The 22,364-nt window shown below is 44.8% G+C and overlaps 1 protein-coding gene across 6 annotated transcripts in view; it reads right to left on the bottom strand.

The window, feature by feature from the left end:
• Positions 1-22,364, bottom strand: part of RIPOR2 (RHO family interacting cell polarization regulator 2) — a 207,028-nt gene that overhangs the window by 5,103 nt on the left and 179,561 nt on the right. For 3 of the 6 annotated variants that reach the window (XM_043449926.1, XM_043449925.1, XM_043449927.1), the window contains exons 11-20: positions 21,923-22,071; positions 19,971-20,100; positions 15,322-16,005; positions 11,850-12,034; positions 9,425-9,593; positions 5,635-5,770; positions 4,229-4,390; positions 3,124-3,282; positions 1,933-2,138; positions 51-134 (exon numbers count right to left, since the gene is read on the bottom strand). In XM_043449926.1, the coding sequence (XP_043305861.1) occupies positions 51-134; positions 1,933-2,138; positions 3,124-3,282; positions 4,229-4,390; positions 5,635-5,770; positions 9,425-9,593; positions 11,850-12,034; positions 15,322-16,005; positions 19,971-20,100; positions 21,923-22,071 (2,064 nt within the window). Of the gene's footprint in view, positions 1-50; positions 135-1,932; positions 2,139-3,123; positions 3,283-4,228; positions 4,391-5,634; positions 5,771-9,424; positions 9,594-11,849; positions 12,035-12,086; positions 13,160-15,321; positions 16,006-19,970; positions 20,101-21,922; positions 22,072-22,364 lie in introns of those variants that run through there. The other 3 variants (XM_043449928.1, XM_043449929.1, XM_043449930.1) reach the window with 3 other exon arrangements.

Below are 22,364 nucleotides of genomic sequence, written 5' to 3'. Positions count from 1 at the left end.
CAAAGTCAGCTCGAAGCTGACCTGCCGGGGGCTCCAAGGCTGGGCCTTACCTTCAGGCTTTTCAGGGCCAGGCAAGCTGCCTTCTGGAGCCGGAGGTCAGACTTTGTTAGGGCTTCACAGTAATAGAGCAGGGCCTGAAAGAGAAGGAAAGATGCCATGAAGACATTCTGATTTGTTTGTACTTTCAGGCTTCCCTAGTGGCTCAGTTGGTAGAGAATTTGCTTGCAATGCAGGAGACCCAGGTTCAATCCCTGGGTCGGGAAGATCTCCTGGCGAAAGGAATGGCAAACCAATTCCAGTATTCTTGCCTGGAGAATTCCATGGACAAAGGAGCCAGGCTGCCTACAGTCTGCAAAGTGTCAGACATGACTGTGTGACTAACTTTCACTTTTTTTTTTCAGACGTATGTATCATTTTTACTCCCTGAGATAAGCTACAGGTAAAATGAGACATTTTGCACTACCCTCAGAGTGTGAGGGGGGGGAAATCCGTTAAAATTCATGTTGATTAAAAGAGCTTGATCTTTTTATCCAGTTCATTCATGCCTTCTATTCTATGACTGGCATCGCATAATTCATGGTCTCTTATATCTTGCTCTTTCAGTGTGGGTGAGGGTATTTGGCCCAAAGAAGAGCATTTTGAGCAAACTCTCCTAAAAGACTGGAGCTTTGTAGGAAAGAACAATATGAAGTTCATGTTCTCGGGCCAAAATGTATTAGAATGGAATGTCTTCCCAGGAGTACATCCCACCACACACTAACTCAGATAATTAGATAATGCCTTAAAAAGGTTCAGCAAACTCTTATCTGAATCCAACAGCGGACCCCCACAAGGACAAGAAGGGCCAACTTTTATTTTCTTTAATGATCTGAAAGTCGACGGGAGGTGGGTTTTAGAATGACTGTTTAGGTTGTAAAGGGCTCTCAGGTTGTAAAGGGCCTGCTTGTACTAGGCCCCAAAGTACTTGAATTGCATATGCTTATTACACTTGGATGACTATTGATTTGAAGCCGAGAGAGATAAACTGTCTCCTCCCTAGCAACAGGAGAGATGGCTTTTAAAGTAAAAAGTAAAAAAAAAAAAAAAGTAAAAAAAAAAATAAAATGAAATAAAGTAAAAAGTATTCTAGCGCTTTGACCCAATAGTCTGATGACTTAACTGCAAACTATTCGTAAAACATATGTGCGTAAACATGCATATGTATGTTCATCATCATATTTTTCAGAGTTGGAAACTACATAAATGCTCATTAATATGCAATACAAAAATAACAGGTTATTTATATACTGAGATGCCACTAATGTATCAAATAGAATAAAGTAGACCAATATGTTATGACATGGAAAGAAAATAACCATGATATATTACATTTAAAAAATCATTTGTGCAATAAGATAGTGTGATCTCATTTAAGAAAAAATAATTATATATGTTAGCATAGACATAGAAAAGATCTGAAGGAATGTACACTAAGTTATTAATAGTTTTCTCTGGGGGCTAGACTTACAGGACCTTAACTATTTTCAGTATATTTTTATAGTTTAAATCATTTTACAGAGTGCATATCAGTAATAAGAGAAAAAGGGACTTCCCTGGTGGTCCAGTGGTTAAGAATCTGCCTTCCAATGCAGGGGATGTGGGTTCAATCCCTGCTTGGGGAACTAAGATCCCACATGCAGCAGGGCAACTGGAGAAGCCCCTGAGCCGCAACTGTTGGGCCTGGGTGCTCTCAGAGCCAGTACTCCACAACTAAAGAAGTCCGCGGCACTGCAACTAGAACAGGCCCATGTGCCACACAATTTTTTTTTTTTTAATTTTAAAAAACAGGAGAAAGAAAGTTATTTTACAAAGGACGAGATGACAGAATATTAACAGTAAATGGCATAAAATTAGACAAGCTTCTGCCTTGCCGCCCATCCTTTCACGCCTTACCTTTTCCCTGAAATGCTCGCTTCTGGAGGCAGCTGTCAGGTAAAGCGTCACCGCCTCACTAGCTCCGCGGTCCTCCCCGGTTAGGAGCAGAGCCAGCGTCCTGAGTACTTCCTCCTGTGGGGCTGGGAGGCTGCCGGGGGCAAGGTCACTCATGGCCTGGAGCAGTTTCTCATCTCTCAGTGACTGCAGAGTCTGAACCACCGAAACTGGAGAGAGAGGAGGAAACAGAAGTCATTTTCTGATGGTAAAGTAGCATGCTCATTACAGATACAAGGAAGAGTCAAGGATGTACTTAATAAAAGACCCACGGATATACAAAAAGTTAGCATATGAGAAAGGTGATGTTTCCAATTAGTGATGGTAGAGGAAGATTTTCTTCTTCTTCCTGTGATGCCAATTACCGCGCTGAACATGGTGTCTTGGAGTTTAAAGAGCAGGACCGAGCCCGAACCCGGGTCAGGGTCAGAAGCATTTCCACCACTAGCAAGCACTGTGCCAACCTATCTACTCCCAAGAACACACCTTGCCTCACCCTCCTGCTGCCCATTGTCAAGCGTGGGTGGAGAAACAGCACAAACTTGGGAACCAGAAACCAGCCCCTCACAGCCTGGCTCCACTCCTGAAGAGGTTTTCACTCGAGGCAGATACTGGCTCTGTTTCTCATAACTGGAGTGCCACACGAGAAGGCAGTGACAAGCTTCTCTGCCGCTCCCCTGCACTGGTGTCTGTTTTCTTCAGTCCCTGAAGATGACTCTCCCTTTTTGCCTCTCCCTTCTCTCTGTTCCCAATGTGTCACCCCATCCGCTTCTTGGGAATGGGGTGCTCACTTCTGCTTAGCATTATGAAAGCGCCACCAAAAAGGCATTATAAAATATCATTGCCTATAGGCTCGATCTTACAAATGGCAAACACATTCATGATAGACAAAAACTTCAGCAGGGCCTTAAATCATTTACCAGCTTTCTGTTAATGGTACACCCCTGTTGAGCGAAAAGGATGTGCTCAGCAAACCCTTGTTTCATTGTCAAAGGGCTCATTCATAAAAGTCCAAGAGCCATCTAAAAGACAAATCTTAGCCCACCTGTTGACTTGGGGGAAGAAAAAGCTATCATCACTAAAAACTATGATTGAAGAGACCGAAGATCATCCCAGATTGAGACCCCCACAGTGTGAGCAAAGAACATGTCCTACCTTGCTTGGCCAGCTGGTTCAGGTAACTCTCCAGGTCACTCACGCCATGGCTCGTAAAGTAACTGTAATACTGGAAAACAGTGATGACTTCGGAGGACAGGCTGGCGGGAAGCAGGGGCTCAGCTCGGTCCAGGATTTGGGACACCAGGGTGTGAAACACTGTTTGGAAGGGGAAGATACGAAGCAGTTTTTAAGAAACACAATCAATCATTCATTCATCCCTCATTCACCTATCTTTCCATTGAGGTACACAATGGAGTGAAGTCTGTAAAGTGAGTTCAGTGGACAGCATATCTATGTACCCGTGTAACTATCATTTGGATCAAGATACAGAAATCACTGGGATGCCGTTAGGTTCTCCTGTGCTCCCTCCCAGTCTACTCCAACCATAGGGAATCAAACTTCTATCAACTATCAATAATAGTCAAACTTCTATCAATACATTGGCTTTATCTGTTCTTGAACTTCATATAAATAAAACTATATAGTATGTACTTTTTGAATCTAGCTCTTTTGTTCAAAAATTATGTGAGATTCATCCAAATTATTGCTTGCAGCAGTACATTTAGTCTTTTTGAAAACTGCTGTGTAATATTACCATTTATCCCTTCTCCTGTTGATGGGCATTTGAATTGTTTCCATTTTTGGTTCCTGTGAATAAAGCTGCTATGAACCTTCTTATACCTGTCCTCTTAAAAAATGAGGATAAGCTCGTATTTCTCTTGACATACTTAGGAGTGGAACTGCTTGATCGCAGGGTAGGAGTATACATATTCAGTTTCTATAGAAACTGTCAAGCAGTTTTTCCCAAGTGGTAATACCATTTGACGCTCCTGTATTGGTGACTTTTTAATGAGGAAAGGATACATACTTCAATAGCAGTACAGACATACGGTCCTTCTCAAAGTCACTGCTGATATTTGGAATGAAAACATGTTCCCTGTCTTTCCTTTCTTTGATTTTTCTGAGTAGATGATGTTTTCTCTGGAGGGGAAGCCTCTTATCTGGGCTAGCCGTGGTGGGGAGTGTTGAGGGAACCGCACCAGCACTTACTACTTTCAACCCAAAAGACGGAAATATTTCTCTCGCTCCTGCTGCCCTGTACCTGGGTCTGCAAGCCCGGGGTAGTCTCTGTTGACGGTTCTGGCAAAGCTGGCTTCTAGCTGCTTAATCACTCTGTCCGCAGAGCTGTGGTAGACCCCAACCGGCGTGCAGCACTTGGTCCAGAAGGACAGCAAAGACAGCTTTTTGTGAAATTCCGGTATGGCTGGAACAGAAGAGCAACCCCCCATCCCACAACTCAGTGAAACAGATGCAGAGGTGGACCTGGGTGGGGTGGGGCAGGCATCACCAGGGGCCTTTCTATCTTCTTTTTTTTAAGACTAGTTTTTAATCAGAACTACAGGATTCCCCTGTTGTTGGCAGGTGGTCCTGAGGGCAAAGAAGAGGAGATGAGGAGCTCATCCAGCCTGGGCACTAAAGAAAACGCGGCAAAAGCAAACTGTTTGCTTTCTGTGATAGAAAACAGCAGGTCTACCCTCGGGAGAAAGTCTAATCCCCTCATCTCCTGCAATTTAGCAAATAAAACTGTACGGAATCAGAGAATCAAACCCCAGGAGATTTTCTGCAGCGGGGGAGCAGAGCAGAGGGTGACTGAAGGCGCTTTTCACCCTTCCCAGGTGGCTCTCCGACTGAAATGACTGAAGAGCCACGCGCCACAGTCAGCATTTCACTCCAGAGGCTCTGATCAAGCTGAGGGGCCCAGGGAGGAGCGGACAGGAGCCTGAATGTCCTGCCGCTTTTCGCTTTTCGCATCTCTCAGAGACCTGTCAAGGTCACCTGCTCCTGGGAGGACCTGAAGCTGGAGGCAGAAAGAACCTACAGGGAATTTCAAGTTTAATTGGAGATAATCCAGAAGATCCTAGTTTCCCACTATTTCCACTATCTGACAGGGAAAAAAAGACACAAATTCTTGTCTCTAGGAACTAGTCCTGTAGGCAGACCACACAAGTTCAAAGGCATCTCTCCTCTGTCAAGTTTGCCATTTAAAACTCTGAACCAGGGATTCTCTTGAAGGTCTTTGACTCCTCGTATTTCTGCCTTTCACAGTAGGTTTGGGAGCATCTTGCCTTTGACTGTCAACTGCTGTGGGTTTTGTCTCGGCCAGCTCCACCGCACAGGGGCAGTCCTGATCACCTATCCCCAGGGGGAACCACACCACCAGAGGAGGAGGGGGTTCTGTGTATACACTAGAGTCTGCCTCCTGGAGGTGGAGGCCCCTCTAGAAAAAGTTAGGTGTCTGCTGCTTTGACTCTAAAGGCTGAAGCATGATGTTAATTGTGACCACACTCGAGTGGCAACCTTCCTCTATTCTACAGCCCAAGAGGCTTCTCTGCCATCCTAATAAAGCCATGAAAAGATGCAGGTGGGGATTGGGGTGGGGTAGGGTGGGTGGAAGGCTCGTGGTGTTATTGGTTGTAAGAATCTGGCGGTGTCCCTGCAGGGGCTCACCTTCAATGACAGAACTGATGTTTCCAATGTTCTCATCGCTGACGGCCGAGAGCTTCTCCATCACCTGGATTTGCCTGGAAAGTTTCTCTAAGAGATTGCTGGCCACAAATGGGGTTTTGCTTGAAAGAACAATTTGCTGATAAAACAAACAGAACCACTGGGTCAATCATTGAGGTCAATAGAGCTCAGCCTCATCCTTCTGAATGAAGAGGGGATGTTAAACTCATAGATATTTCTGTTCCAGTATAGTGGTCCTTATTCCAGGCCGGTTACAACATCTGATGAAATCAGACATGTTTTTGTTGCTTTCAACTTTTTCATGCCTAGGCAAATTCTAGAGTTTTCTCAGTAGTAGGGCTGCAAGGTTATTATAAAGTTGCCTTTCTGTATGTACTGTCAATCCATAAGACCTCGTTGAAACTTGAAGAGCATATTTAGGTTGCCACTGGTGTGGAAGCAGAAAAAAGGTTTGTTTTACAAGTGTAGTTATTTTTCATGGCCTGGATTCATATCATTGTTTTCAAGCTGAAAATTAAGAGCATGTTGTATGATGATCATAATTACAACAAAAGTTACCTCATTAATGAGTGCTTACTATGTACCAGGCATTGGTCTGGGCCTTATACATGAATTAGCTCATGTTATTTTGCACAACAACCCAGCTGTGGCTAGCCAGAAGTGGGTACTTTTGATTTTCCAGTTAACTGATGAGGAAACTGAAGTACAGAGAGGTTAAGCAACCTGTCCAAGAGCACCTTAATGGCAAGTGATTTCATTTGTGTGCAGGTCATGAGAATAAAGAAAGACCCGAGAGGAGAAAGGACAGAAATCAGTCACTGTCTGAAGGTTCTAGTCCTTTCTGCGTCTCTGTCCCCTTCCTTGGCAGGCAAGGCTGCAGGATGCAGACCTGTACCATCATCCTGTTTGGTCTCAAGCGTTTGGGCTCTAAAGCAAAATAATTTTTCAAATTCAAAAGTCAAGTGGAGCAATTATATACAAATGCCTTTCATGTAAAAAAAAATTGAGTAGAAAAGAACTGCTCCATTTTAAACATAATTATAGCTATTATAATTCTTACGGAATACCCATTTTTATCTCTTTACAATTATATACCAAATGAATAAGCAAGCTTACCGATTCAGGTTGTTTTGTTCAGTTGCTCAGCCATGTCCGACTCTATGCAACCCCGTGGACTGCAACATGCCAGGCTTCCCTGGCTTTCATCATCTCCCAGAGCTTGCTCAAACTCAGGTCCTTTGAATCAGTGATGCCATCCAACCATTTGTGAATTAGAAATCAGGTTTCTACCTTGATTTCTACTTTATTCTACATCTCCTTTATTCTACACCTTTATGTCTATCTCTTTTGTTTTTCTTTTCTCTTTTTAAATTTAAAGATCTAATTGGCTTTATTAAACAATTCATGAATTGGGCAGTGTCCCATGTACCACATAGAAACGGACTAGGTGGGATTACTCCCTCTTGTTTTTTCTAGTGTTGTTGTTCCCCACGGAAGAGTTTTAACCATGGCCTTACTGTAGAGAGAAACACTGCACTGACTCTTGCATGCCAATTAGTCTTTGAGCGAACACATCTGCTTCCTTCATGGAAGAGAATTCTTCCATGTCTCATGAAGTAATGACTTTAAGCCTGAAAGGTGAACAGGGAGTTTGCTCAGCAGAGTCTCGGGCTCACCAAGGACAACGGGCTGTGAACACCATCTCATTCCAATGCTTGGTGAATAGAGAATAGCTGTAAGTCAACAACAATCCTTGTTCATTTTGGTCAGAAAAAATCTGCGCCGTCTGCCAGACTGGTTGTCAGTACCTGGCTTGTAAATTAAACACTCAACAAAAGAGATCCACCGGGGTACTGGCCAACCTAGCACAAGAGTCATGACTGCCTACCAGCTTCCCACAGAACGTGAGTGTCTGAGGCGGCTTTGAGGGTCTCTAATCATGGGGAGGCAGATTCTTCTACATCTCATCATGAGTGTGTTATTTAAAAAATTAGTGTTAACCCACTCCCAGCCTCCCTGGGTCCTTCCTCCCCACCCTGCCTCAGGCTTCGAATTGAACACATCCTCTTAGAAGCATGATTTCTCCTCTTTTTGCACTCTTCCTGCCTGACCCAGCCCCTTAAAACCATTATACATTTGCTTTCACTTTCTGTTCCTGATTCCCACACATTGAGGCAAGGTGAGAGAACAACAAGATTGGGAAAAGATCAACCACTGGGAGAGGAGGAAGCATTCATGCAGATGCTTGGGGGAAAGTGCTTTGTTCCAGACAGCTGAAACCCTCCCTGCAACAAAAGAACGTCAAAATAGTTGTTCCACTGCAGACAGTGACTGCGGCCATGAAATTAAAAGACACTTGTTCCTTGGAAGAAAAGCTATGACAAACCTAGACAGCGTATTAAAAAGCAGAGACATCACTTTGCCAACAAATGTCCATCTAGTCAAAGCTATGGTTTTTCCAGTAGTGGTGTATGGATGTGAGAGAGGGATCATGAAGAAGGCTGAGCACCAAAGAACTGATGCTTTTGAATTGTGGTGGTGGAGAGGACTCTTCAGAGTCCGTTGGACTGCAAGGAGATCGAACCAGTCAGTCCTAAAGGAAATGAACCCTGAATATTCATTGGAAGAACTGATGCTGAAGCTGAAGCTCTAACACTTTGGCCACCTGATGCGAACAGCGGACTCACTGAAAAAGACCCTGATGCTAGGAAAGACTGAGGGCAAGAAAAGAAGCGGGTGACAGAGGATGAGATGGTTAGGTGGCTAGGTGGCATCACTGATTCAATGGACATGAGTTTGAGCAAACTCTGGGAGAAACTGAAGTATGGGGAAGCCTGGCATGCTCCATGGAGTGGCAAAGAGTTGGACACGACTGAGCGACTGAACAACTGTGGCAAAATCTTAAGTGGTAAAGCAGTCTGAAATGAGAAGAAAAATGAGCCCCAGGGTGTCCCAGAATGAAAATGAACTGGTGAGGAGAATGCCTGTAAAATATTCTTTCTCATTGGTAATTAGTACTTAGTCACAATCTGGGAAACTGTGGTTATATTCTGTAGCATTTTGCCTTTAGCTGTCCAGGTGATGGAAAACTAACTAATGTGTTGGGTTTATGTTAACATAAGTTCAGTAATACTGGCTTTCAAAGTCCATTCGTAGATGGCAGAATGCAAATTCCTTTTTTAAAAAAATCACAGGACTTCCCTGGTGGTTCAGTGGTTAATACTCCTCGCTTCCACTGCAGGGGGCAAGAGTTCCATCCCTGGTCAGGGAACTAAGATCCCATATGCTGTGAAGTGTGACCAAAAAATTAAAAGAAAAAAATCACATTACTCTCACCTATTATCAAATAATTTGAAAGCGAGAGTTCACTACATGTCATCTAGACTTTTTTTTTTAAATTTCTAAAAATTTATTTTAATTTTTGGCCATGCTGTGTGGCATGTACGGTCTTAGTTCCATGTCCAGGATGGAATTCATGCCTTCTGCAGTGGAAGTGTATAGTCTTAACCACAGGACCACCAGGGAAGTCCTGGAGATCTAGATTTTAAGATGAAAAACCCAGGGTTGAAGGAAGATGGCCATGCAATTTAGTTTTTGAGTTCAAATCAAAGCAGATGAGATAGGGCACATTCAGGGAGGTTTGGCCATAGATGATTATTCTCACATTCCTGAATTCTCCTTTTCCTGGGAAAACTGAAAAAAAAAGGAAGCACACATTCTTGGTGCATCAACAACCTGGGCTCTAAAAACCCGGTTCAGTCGCCAGTCCTACCTGGACGAGCTGCGTGCAGTACTGGAGGTGCCTGATGATGGTAAGGTCCAGGCTTTCATTCCCCGTGGTCAGCGGGAGAGGGCTTCCTGCCACACTAGTCCCAACTCCCGTGTCCTCAGTCAGGGCTTCGCTGAGATGCCCCCTGGCTTCTGGGTGAACCGATCTGTAACTGTTGAAGCAGGAAGGGGAGCGAAACGTTAGCTGTTTCTTTCTGCATGGAGACCACAGGTCAAAACTCAACATGACTTGTGTCAGGCCCCCACTGCACCCACTGATCTTGCATTTGCCTACCTCAAAAAACTGAGATACCCTTCAAATACTACTTTATCACTAAGCCTGGTCACCAATTTGCCTAATATTAAAAAGATCCTACAAATAGATTGCTTCCAGAGTTCTCTGTTTGCTTTTCAAGCACAATGAACTATTTGTAAAGTCGTCTCATCAAGAAGTCTTCTGAAATGTGACCTCATTTGGGGGCACTTTCCTGTTCTGTTGATGGGGTGATTTGCCAAATTTCTGGGATAAAACTGTCCTCTTTATTTGTGGTTTCCCAAGAGCAATACCATTAAAATAATCAGTCAAGGCTTTTTCCTGGCCTTGAATCAACTGCCACTTGAAAAAGAGGAAGCAAAGCCACTGGGAAGAAACATGACGTTCGCAAAAAGGGGCATTTGCATCACTTTCTTCTGCCTTGCAAGTTCTGTGCAAACTCCATTGCTGAAATATTTAAAGTTGTATCATGATGGGCACTTACATTTAAAGGTAAATGTGTTGCATTTATTATCTAATTTTATTCTTATAATGAACCTCTGCAGAGGGGAGAGAGGGAGGGAAGAGTCTCACTTCACCATGGAAGGAATGACCAGCAGAAACGTTAACCAGAGCATCCTAGTTCACACAGCTAGGTGATTTTCGGGTTCTAGTTTCATGCTCCCCCATCTCCACAATTTAAAAAGATCATGCACTAGAGTTTAAAGGCACTGAATGCTTTATTCTGATTCACACTGGGTTTCCAAGAGGGAAACACTCAGATTGTGGCCTGGTAGTCAACCCACATTTAAAATACACACACACACACACACACACACACACACACACACACACACACACTTACCCTAAATGTCTGATAACACACAGTAAGACTGATCAAATTAGACATCTTTAATGGGAATGTTCTGTAGAATTTACAAAGGCTATGATATTTCTGTTCTTAAAATGCTTATATTAGGAAGAAAACCCTTGATCTATTATGAAATAGCTTCAGCTAACAAGTATACAAGAAGAGTTTGATTTAAGAAGCATTTCACAAATGCAATTAAGTTAGAAAATCTCAGTGTAGAATGCAGAAAGATAACTTAAACATGACATTCATTTCATAAATTCTCTTTGTTACACTCCCAGTTTGCTCAAGGGATAACTTCTATTTCTCCCTTTTTCTTTTCCTGGTTTCATTTTGGCAGAAGAAACCCTCCAGGAATAACACAACTTCAAAATATTAACACCACTCAGAGAGGTCTGTGAAGGTTGAACAGTCATAGCTTGTTGTAATTTGAAAACCTGTGCATACAACATGTCAAAAGAAAAGATGGAAGGAAATCCACCCTTTCCTTTGGGAAAGTGTGCATTTTTTTTTTCAGCAAATTAATGGAGCTATGTTCACTGTGTTTACAGAATGGACCCCAGGCTCTAGCTCTGAGCATGTGGTTTGGCACAACAAAGCCCAGTGAAGAAAGCGATAGGATTTCATCTTTATCCTCCCTTCCCACTGCCCCGATTCATCCCCATCCTAGAGAAGGCCACATTCTCCACCCAGAGGCCTGCAGATCCACTGGCAGATATCAGTTATTAGTCATCCCTTCCTACATTCTAAGGAAAATATGTGCCATGGGTTTTAAGCCTGGCTTTGAAACAGGCACTGATGACCTTAATGAACTGCAAAGACCCAACAGCCAAAAGGAATAGAGAGATAAGGGGTTGGAAAAGCAAAGTCTAACAAAATGAAGAAATTAGGAATAAGATGTAAATCAAGGAGAACCAAGTCAAGACTGATCATCCAGTAAGAGTTCTCCAGAAACATAGTATGTGGAGTTAATTTAAAATTCATTACACTGGGGCCAAGCTGTAGACACTGAAACCTACAGGATGGATATGTACACATCCATACTTACAATAAGTGTACACATACTTGTACAAAAATTTGCCTTTCATTTATAAAAAGGAAAATTTCATTTTTCTTAAACAACACCAAAAAAGGTGAACTATATTTAAAAATTGTACAGGACAGTGAAAAGGAGCTGTAAACCAATTCAGGTAGAGAGTTTTATCTTCCTGAAGATGTGTATTAAGTCCTATCCGGTAGCAATAAAGAACTGCTGTACCAGTAATGACAGTAGAAATGGAAGCAGATGCTGACTTCAAGACTTACCTATTTTTCTCAGTCTCAGTGTCTGAAAATACTGAGTCAGCACCTCCTCCAACATTACAAACCTCATCACCATCCTCCTCCTCCTCGTCAAAATCAGAGGTGTTCAGGAAATCAAAGCTTTCTAAAGCACTTTCAACAGTAAGACTTAAACTGGAAGACCTGCTTCGGCTTACTGCTGGCTTGCACTGCAAAGGCAGAAGGTACCAAGGAGAATATCAACATATTCAGAAGGAGAAACACAACAAAGACACCCAATGGGAGATGCGACACTTTCTTTTTTTTTTTCAAGCTTTTATTTTTATTTTTTTGTTGGCATTAAAAGAATTCATTTAAAAATCTTCTTATAAAAAAGTACAACCGTGGATAAAGTGACACAGTATCTGGGATTTGTTCCGAAACAATCTGGGGGGAAGGAAGCAGGTAGAGGAAGACAGGTTTGGCCATGAGTTGAGCATTGTGGAAGTGTGCTGATGGCCACATTGGGATCCATGATTTGATTCTTTCTATTCCTGTTTGAAATATTTATAATAAAAAGTTTTAAAAATACTACAATCAGAAAGTTTTGGGAAACAGAATGGCTATTCTCTCTCTTCACAGGGCTCAACCCCAAATAAAGTTCAACTGGCAGACAAATCTAAAGGGTCAATGCCAACTACTAACCAATCTCTTAACTCCAAGTGGCAACGTGGTCTGTGCCCTGAGACAGGGCGAGCTAACTACAGCACCTGTCCTAAAGGATTCACAAAACAAATCCCAGAAACAGAAAACTACTCAGATTCACTAATGCACACTCTCTAAGTAGATTTAAATACTCATTTTACATTCACAGCACGTAATTTTCCTTTGAGCATCGAGGAGAAAATAAATGGCACGAGCACAACAAGAAGTAGCTGTGCTTCCTTTACAACTTTGTCTTTGAAGGAACAACGTCCATCTCTTCCCTGACTGGGCCCTGGAATTATGTGAGCAAATCCATGCTATGGCCTGGTGAATTCTGTATTTCTGGACATTAAACAGAAACATTACAAACAGGGTCATGCCCGTTGCTTTGAGCACAGAGATGGGGAGCGGTTCTTCCAAATAGTCAAAAGGATGTTGGGAGGGATTGAACGGGACAAATCCTGCAAGTAAAAGGAGCTAAATGTCCTCCATCCAGTTAGGTGGCACTCCCTGCTGACTTCGTTACACAGGGTCGGAAGGGCCTGGCAGGAGTCTGAGTCTTTTAAATCAGAGTTGTTTCATTCGCCCTCAGTGATCTCCGTCCAAGAGGCAGCACCATTTAGTTTCTGATCCTCAAGGTGTTTAGAATCCTAGGAATGTGAAGGAGGAAAAAAAGAGAATGCTTTGCCAGCAGATGCTTTAATCCTGGCTGGAGACAAAGCTACTTGCCCCAGACCTTGACTCTAATGTCATTTTCCATCTCAGAGAGAAAGGAGGAGCCATTCCCAACTCAATGCTCTTCTAGGGTCTTCTTTCCTAAGCTAGACTGCAGAATCTGATCGTGCACAGTATGGATGTGCTTAAACACAATCAAAAGAAAGAAAGGGGGCAGTTAAGAAATTTAGGACAGTTTTGGAACAAGAGCAGATTGAAACAAAAATCTTGAAAGAAACCGACAGCCACCAGGTTTTTAGAAGACTAATGGATGACTTGCTCAGTGCTTCCTGGTGGACTGAGCACCCTAGATGCCTGGAAATGGGGGCTGCCATCACCACTAGCTTTCTTTGAGGCATTTATTTTAGGTGGATTGTGTCTTGGCTCTTCACATTTAACACTTTTCTGCCCACTAAGCAAAGCTGGTCAACTGTGCAGATAAGCACTTTTTGAAGGGATCAAAGACATTTTCACTGGGATACTAGACAAGCAGCCTCCATCCATGAGCCCTGAGCTGATGCTCTGGAGTTATGTTTGATGGGAAGCAGATTCAGAGTGCCCTTCCCTGCTGCTAAGAGGCTATACCTACAGCAGAATCAATCTGTCATAAGCAATAGAGGACGTGGAGAGTCAGAGCCTGAATTCTCCTCCGCCCTGGGCAGACATGCCCTCCAGGACCAGGTCAGCATGACCACAACTGTCAGAATAGCCTTGGGAAGGTAGTTCCAGATGCCACAGGGACGGCCACATTTTCAAACCGTCATATCAAGGGATGCAACAGCCTTCTGTGGGCTGACTCTCCGCTTGCCCCTGGCACTCTATTTTCAAGCTAATCTTATAGAACAGGTCCCCAAAGAATTGCTCTTTCAAGAGAAAGGATCCAAGTTCTCTTCTTTATGGCACTAGACATCAGAGTGGCAAAGCAAAGAATACAAGAAGTGGTAGTGGGTTTTAGGACAGAAGCTCCAGTTCTGTCTTCTTGTGCCATGTTTTTAAAAAATTAATCTGTATTAAATTTTATCTACCAAGTGGAGGCAGATATATTCTGGGGTAGCAATAATGACCTTATTATGAGGCTCTCCTGACCAAGAGGAAATCACCTTTCTGAATCCTCTCTTCCCACGTCTATCCTGGGTGGTCTAATTGGGAACAGGAGAGAGGAAGATATCTCTAGCGGAGTCAGGGTCCTCTGGCTTCTAGATTATTTGGGGTGACTACTCTGGGATTCTATTTCACTGATTTGGGCCAATGGCTGAGGAGGGAATCCTCTAGGAGGTAGTGCCCTGGGTGGGGAGAGATGCCTTGTTCCTCACATCCTGGCTGCCCAACTCTGTCTTCAACCAGGGAAGGGCCTTCCTGCTTCCTGGAAACTCCAAGAGGGACCCTCTCCAGTAACATCTCAATGAGATATGATGCTCAAAAGGCCACCATTCGTTTCACATTTGGGATCTGAATGATGAACTCTGGGGCTGAGCGAGTCTAGATATTCTCTAGAGCTGTTAATTTAACTCTCAGTCATTCTCCTAAAGTTGATCCGTTGTCAGGAAAATAAAAATTAATATATGCTACTAGTATTAAATGGCAACCCACTCCAGTATTCTTGCCTGGGAAATCCCATGGACAGAAGAGCCTGAGGAGTTACAGTCCATGGAGTTGCAAAAACTGTCAAATATGACTTAGCACCTAAACAACAACTAGCATTAAAAAATAAATGCCATTTGGTGGTGGTGGTTTAGGGGCTCCCCTGGTAGTTCAGTCAGTAAAGAATCCGCCTGCAATGCAGGAGACCAGAGTTCAATCCCTGGGTCGGGAAGATCCCCTGAAGAAGGAAATGGCAACCCACTCCAGTATTCTTGCTTGGAGAATCCCATGGACAGAGGAGCCTGGTGGGCTACGGTCCTTGGGGTCACAAAGAGTCAGACAAGACTCAGCAACTAAACAACAACTAGTATTAAAAAATCAATGTCATTTACATATTGATTATCTACTGATCCTGTGATAGGGAAGGATTAAAAAAAAAGATAGGCTATTTTAAATAGACTGTTGGTTTAAGAGACTGTCTCCGAAACGAATCCAATTTCCCTGCAAAGGTACTTACTTTTAGAATATCATCCAGGCGCAGGACTTCTTGGTTCAGCTCCTGGAACTCTTTGTACTGCTCTTTGTGTGGTTCTAACGCGAGGAAAAGCCCGTTGAAGGCGTCCTCTAGGCTTCCATCCAGGAAGGACCTGCAGCCTTCCGACTCTGCACTGACCGAGCCCTCAGAGAGCAGCCTCTCTGCGGCCGCTGGCACCTCTGCCGAGGTGAGCCTCTTGACCAGCTGCTTCGTGATGTTTCCTTCAAAAGTGTCCAGCTCCACGGGCTTGAGTTCAGAGGCCTCTTGCAGAAGGGCCTCTTGCAGAAGGGCCTCTGCGACTCCCTTCTGCAGGAACAGGCGCTCCGGCCCGGCACCCGTGGCTGCTCGGCAGCCCTCGGGCTTCCCCGGCCCCTGGGTCTCTCCCTCGGGGTGGGGCCGGGGCTCTGAGCCTCCTCTCGAGGAGCTGCTGCAAGAGGCCGAGCTGGAGTCCTCCAAGCCCTCGTTCTGGGAGGACTGACTGCCTGGGGGTAGCTCTGCGGAGGTGATGGTGATTTCTGGATTTGCCGCGCAGGCACCAGGGAGAGAGTCGGCTGGGCCGGGGGCGAGGGTGCAGTCCCCGTTGGGCAGGTCGCTGAAGCTGAGGGACAGTGGCATTTTCTCCTCCGCTGCCTTCCCGTTTTCAAAGATGTCATCAGGTAGATTTGACTGTAGATAAAAGGCAAATCATTATGATTTTGGAAGCAAGGGATGCCTTTGGCCTTGGTTCATTTCCAGACAAAATGTAAGACAATTAAAATAAGAAACAGATCTTTCATGATATTAACATTGTATTTGTTGATTGTGTGTGTGTGTGTGTGTCTGCAAGCATGGCAAAACAAAACAAGCCTTTAAAAACTCTATTTCCATTGTTGAACCTACGTAAAAGTTCACTGTACTGGTCTCAGGTTTGACATTTTTAAAACAAAAAAGTTGGAGGCAGGGCAACAGTGCTTGTTTCCTAAATCTCAGGATCTCACAATATCTGGCAGCCATAGTTAAGAACACCACCGGTTCTTTTTTTTTGGCAATGATCTTAAAGGGCTTTCCAGCATTCATGCTATTTCATTCAAAAGATGTGATGCTTTGTTCTGCTTCAGTTCTCATAAATTATTTTTTAAAAATCTCTACCCACAAATCCCAAGCCCTGGAAAATGTTTTATTAATTCAGTAACTATGCCACAAATAATTCAAGGCCAGAAATATGTTTGCAGAGCTTCTATAAAAAGAGCAGAAAAAGACTGATGAACTAAATAACTGTGTTCCAGGGCTGCAAACCCCAGAGCTCCCAGGGTGTCTGGGAGCCCCAGGTGCTCTGCCGGACAGCCCCAGCTCTGTGATCCGTGAAGCAGAAGTCAGAAGACAGAGGTCAAAATACCCAGGTAACCAAGATAATTCATTTATGCGGGCATCAACAATCTCCAAGTCATCTTTCCTGACACTGTGGTCTGCATAGTGTTGAAGTGCCAAACACTGTTCAGTGGGAAAAGTTTTCTAGTTATTTGAGATTGACTCCTTCAAAATGAATACTTTCTCTTGGATTCCAGGTTTGATTGTTTCAGTAAATGTAAGTACCTAGTTTAATTTCATATAAAACAATGAGGGACTTTCCTGGTGGTGCAGTGGTTAGGACTTTGTGCTTCCACAGCAAGAGGCACAGGTTTGATCCCCAGTCCAGGAACTAAGAGCCACGTGCTACGTGGCATCGCCAAAAAATAAAAAAATTTAAAAACAACAACAATTTATCACGACAGTGCTGGGAATACACCCAGGAGACAAAAATGTTCCAGCAAGTGAAGTGGGGAGCAGACAGAAAGCAGCTCCCCGTTCTCCTCCAGCAGAGTCCCTGGTCCCAACACCTGCAGTTTCAACCCAAACTCAACCTCAGGATGTGTCACTGGGACCCTCAGGTGACCTCTGCAGGCTCACTTTCTTTGTGTCTAAAACGGAGAAGGTTTTCCTGGATTACTGATCACTGAAAAGTGCTCCCCAGAGTCCAGGCGGCAGGGCAGGGTGGAGGGGGGTGGAGGGAGCCACAGGGACTGTTGGGGGGACTTCAGTTTCCTTCCTCCTCTATCTGTACCCCCCTCTCTTCCCCCGCAAACAGGCTTTATGCCTCTAAGGAGCGACGCAAGAGGAAGCTTCTGGGGAGAGATGGTGGAAGGCTGAGTCCTGCTCCCGGCACTTCCTCCCTGGGGTCCCCTGGGCATCTCACAGAACCCCTGGTCCTCTGAGCTGTCCGGCCGAGCCTCAACTCGCCTGCAGAACACACATTCCCAGCAGCTCTGAGGAAGGCGGAGGCCCTGGCTAAGTAAGGGGGCGGGGGTGGGGGGGGCCTGGGTGATCTCGATTCTTATTTAAATTCCAAACTCCACTTCAGCCCTTTCTCTGCAGCCTCACATTCCCAAGCCCATATTTGCTTGGACTTCGGGCGGCAAAGGTCGAGTTAGACCGAGCTGCCCGCTGAAGAGGCGGTACCGTCTGCCAAGGGGCTGAGCCTACAAACAGGCACCCGGGGGCAGGCGTGTTGTAACTGACCCGTGATGCGGGCGCTGGCTGCGGCCTGGGAGACAGACAATCTGGAACTCAGCCCTAGAAGACAAAGAAAGGAAGGAGGGGGAGGAAGTGTGTTCTAGAAGGAACGACAGTCTGTGGGAGATCCTGAAAGGGAGGGTGCATGGGGAAGCGGGGCGCTGGGCAGAGAATGAAGCCTGGAGAGATGAGAGGTGGGCCTGGAGAACCGGGGCCGGAAGGGAGCTGGCTGCTCTGAGGAGTCTGTTCATCAAGTTCAAAAGGCTTTATGAACATATAGTTCAAAAGGCCATAGGAAGCCATCACATTTTTTTTCTGATCTTGCTCTTGTTTAAATGATGTGACTGAAATCGCTGCCAACTCCCTCCCCATCCCTCTGACTTGCACTGTATCAGCATGAATATACACTTGGCATTGGTAGTTACTCTATCAGCTCGTGCCTGCTTTATCTTTCCCATATCGTCTTCCCACCTCCCTTGGAAATTTTATTGGAGTTTAGCCTCATCCATTTTACCTGTTTTTTTTTTTTTTAAACTCAATGAATAAGAGGTTATTATTATTATTATTAACCAGAAGACTTTTAACCCTTTCTTCTCTGGACATTCAAAGATTACTTTATATGTCTGTAAAGGGCAGAACATTCCATGTATGTATGTCCATATGTGTATGTGTATTCTCCTGCGACATAAAGGGCAACACATATCATGTAGGTAACTTATTACATCTTCGACTGAAAATTAGAGTCTCTTTTACTATGACAGTATAAGACGCACTAAGGCTAAGAACCTCTTTCAATAAAAAGAGCTCTAGGAAAATTGGTTTAAATCTTTCTGAATTCCTCAAATACCAGTTTTTGAAGGCTACAACTGTAAAGATTGATATTAGTGATACATTCGCTTAACTTGCGAATGAGAACCTTCTTTGACTTCATGTGTAACTGTGTTTTTTTAAATGACAATCTTGTTACCATGGATATCTTTGCCACAGTGGAGAAAAGTCACAGCACAAAAGCAGAGATCATGGGAAGGGAAGGACAAACGGCCTCTCTCACAAAGGTGCATGCAAGCCCAAATTTCCCACCCTGGGGACAGGAGACCTGTAACTGTTAGCCAGTGAGCATGAGAGCGAAGATAAAACAAGAGGCATGCCAAAGCATACATGCCACCAACCCCCAAAGGCAAGCACGTCACACCCGGGCGGGCCACCCACACTCACATAAAACTCTAGCACGGCCTTGGGTCTCAGCCTGAGGGAGGGCAGGTCACTGAAAGAGCGGCTGCGGTGCAGCTTGGCAAAGAAAGAGTCTTGCAAGGCACTCAAGACAGACAGCCTTGGCTTGTCTGGTGAAGGATGCAACCATCTCTTCAGAAGTCAAAGCAAGATGGGGAGTTAGTGGAAAGCAGCAGGTTACTACGCTTCTGTCAGCTCTTAAGCAAGCCTTTCTGATTAAAACAAGGGGCCCATATTTACATCTACTTCTTTAAAAGGCTGATCTCAGAGAAGGGGTGGAAAAGTTGACATGCGTTGATCAAAGTAACAGGTAAGTGGCGGGGAGCAGAGCAGGGACAGAGTGGGTTGACCATCTGGGCGCTGGTGGTCACGGGCATCTAGGCATGTGCTTTCCTTAGTTACCACTGGGTTAGGGTGAACTTGAAGATGACATCACAGTCGGCCCTCCCCTCTGTATTCGAGGGTTATGCATCCATGGAAAAGAAATTCCCGAAAGGTCCAAAAAGGAAAACTTCAATTTGCCAATTTGCTGGCAACTATTTACATAGCATTTACACTGTATTTACAACTATTTACATGTCATTTGCATTACATTAAGTATCACAGGTAATCTAGAGATGATCTAGCTTACAAAGGAGGATGTGAAGGTTATGTGCAAACACTCTGCCATTTCATATAAAGGACTAATCGGAGCATCCTCGGATTTTGCTATCAAAGGGGAATTGCCAGAATGAACCCCCGAGGAGACAGAGGGATGATTGCATTAGGAATTACAGAGACTCCCTAACACTGTACATTAAGCATTTCAGAGGCTGGATGCAAGCACTGCCTCGGGTTCATCATCTCTCCTCCAGAAAGCACACAGAACTTACGAAGAAGGAGTGATCTTTGAAGGTGGGCGTTTCTGGGGTACCCTGGCTGTACATGGACATTCTTCTCTGGAGGGCGGCCACCTTGTTCCCAGCGCCTGAGGATGGGGTCATGTCCTCCACGTCAAACGGACTGCAAAACAACAGGACCCCATGAATGCGTGCTTGTGAAAATCTCCCGTTGTCACCAGACTGCAGGCCAAGAAAGCACCTCGTTATACTAACGGAAACGCGAGCCAGTGGGAACTGGGCTTGTCATTTGCTGTTCAGTCACTAAGTCATGTCTGACTCTGTGACCCCTTGGACTGTAGCCGGCGAGGCTTCTCTGTCCAGGCAAGAATATTGGAGTAGGCTGCCATCCCCTTCTCCAGGGATTTTCCCAACTCAGGGATAGAACCCGTGTCTCCTGTGATGGCAGGCAGATTCTTCACCACTGAGCCACTGGGGAAGCTGAAGAGCTGGGCTGGTTTTAGCCAAATCAGCCTGTCATCAAACAAACCATGATTTTTAAAAAGTGGAGCAGAAAAAGAAGCCTAGACTCACCCAAGGGACCACAGATTATCATCACAGCTTTAAGCACAATTTATGTGCACGCCTGGATACCAGTTACATCTGCTTCTTCATTCATATTAGAGACATAAACATAAAAGAATCTGCCTGTGATGCAGGAGCCACAGGAGATGTGGGTTTGATCTCTGGGTCAGGAAGATCCCCTGGAGGAGGGCATGTCAACCCACTCCAGTATTCTTGCCTGGAGAATCCCAGGGATAGAGGAACCTGGGGGGTGACAGTCCATAGAGTCGCAAAGAGTTGGTCACGAATGAAGTGACTTAACACAAGATGTTGAAGAAGTCTGTAAAAATTCCTGGAGCTTTGCAAGCACAGACGCTTTAATGACACAGGAGAGTAATAGATTATTGTTTGGTTCTGAAGAAAACACTCCTGTTCATTTTAGTTCACCCAGAGCCTGCTGCGTGATTGAAAGGACAACAGTCTGTTCACAATGATGCCATTTGTCATCCCTCCATGGGCTCATCCAGAGGGAGCTTGCATTTGAGATGTCAGTCATTACAAATTATGAGGAGAGACGGGCTGGGCAAATCGTGTGGACACTGTTCTGGTGACAAGGCTACACGTCTTTGCTGCTTCCATGCCTGACCCTCTGTATCGTAAAGGGGCCCGGATGTTAATATTGGACAGGCCCTCATTACTTGGTAACAGGGACGTAAGATCAACTGTTGTGAGCAACCAGTGTTTCATAACTTATTAAGACCTTTCTCATGGGATGACTTCAGAAAACCACTTTTTATTTGGAGGATAATTGCTTTACAATGTTGTGTTGGTTTCGGCCATACAACAACGTGTATCAGCCATAAGTATACATGTGTTCCCTCACTCTTGAGCCTCCCTGCCACCCCCCACCCCTCTTAGCAGAAAACTACTTTTAAGTTCCTTATTTTGACAAAAGATTTCTCTTGCCCTTTGGAAATATTCTGTTTCAGCATTTAGAGTGTGGAGAGACTAAGGATATCCAAAGCTTTCCAAAGCAGTGTATGATGTCTGAGATAAAGACGGTTAAGCAATTAAGACACCACAGCAAGCATCAGGATCTTTCTGCAGACAAACTGTCTCATACTGGACCGTATCTTTCCTTCACATCAGTTGACTTGAGAAATACATTTCTTTATATACGTTCAAGGGTTTAGAAGGAGGGATGGAGGCAGAATAAAATGTTTAAATATATAAAGTCAAAGAGGAGAATAGTGATATGATATTAACATGTGTGAACACCTAGCAATCCTGTTATAGAGATTCCTGGGCCCTGGGGTGGGGCCTGAGAGTCAGCGTTCATGCCAAGCTCCTTGGTGATTCTGATGGTCCACACGCCACCCCGGGAACAGCATGAGCCTGTGGCCTGTATTTTTATCGTGATGATATAAAAAAGGGCAACTTACTACCAGGTGATTTCCAGGTTGAGTTTGATGGTGCCAAGGTCATTGATGTCCACAGCCACCACCTGAGGTCGGGCTGCAAACAGCTCTTTGGTCTCACAGGTCACGCTGCCGACCAGGAGGTGAGTCGCCAGCCCTTTGAGTTCTGTGACCTGGTGAGAGAGGGAAGGGAGAAAGGCCTTACAGGACAGAGCTGGATGAAGGCATCCCCTCTCCTTTGTTTCTCTGGGCCGGGGCAGGCATTTCAGAATCATATCTGAAGCTGGAGGTGGGCGTTTCCCAAGCCCGTCTCACATTTACACTGCCCGCTCTGACATGATGGTGGGTCTGGTGATGTGCCTCTAGCACAGACAGCGGTCTGGGGGTGGATGGGCAGCAGGCAGAGGTCTCGGGGACAGGTCTCCAGGACAGACAGACAGCTGTGGCAGCAGCAAAGACAACACAC

This window comes from Cervus canadensis, chromosome 28, assembly GCF_019320065.1.
Source record: "Cervus canadensis isolate Bull #8, Minnesota chromosome 28, ASM1932006v1, whole genome shotgun sequence".
In the NCBI taxonomy this organism is placed as follows: domain Eukaryota; kingdom Metazoa; phylum Chordata; class Mammalia; order Artiodactyla; family Cervidae; genus Cervus; species Cervus canadensis.
The sequence above is the reverse complement of the archived record's forward strand: the minus strand, read 5'-3'. Positions and strand labels throughout refer to the sequence as shown.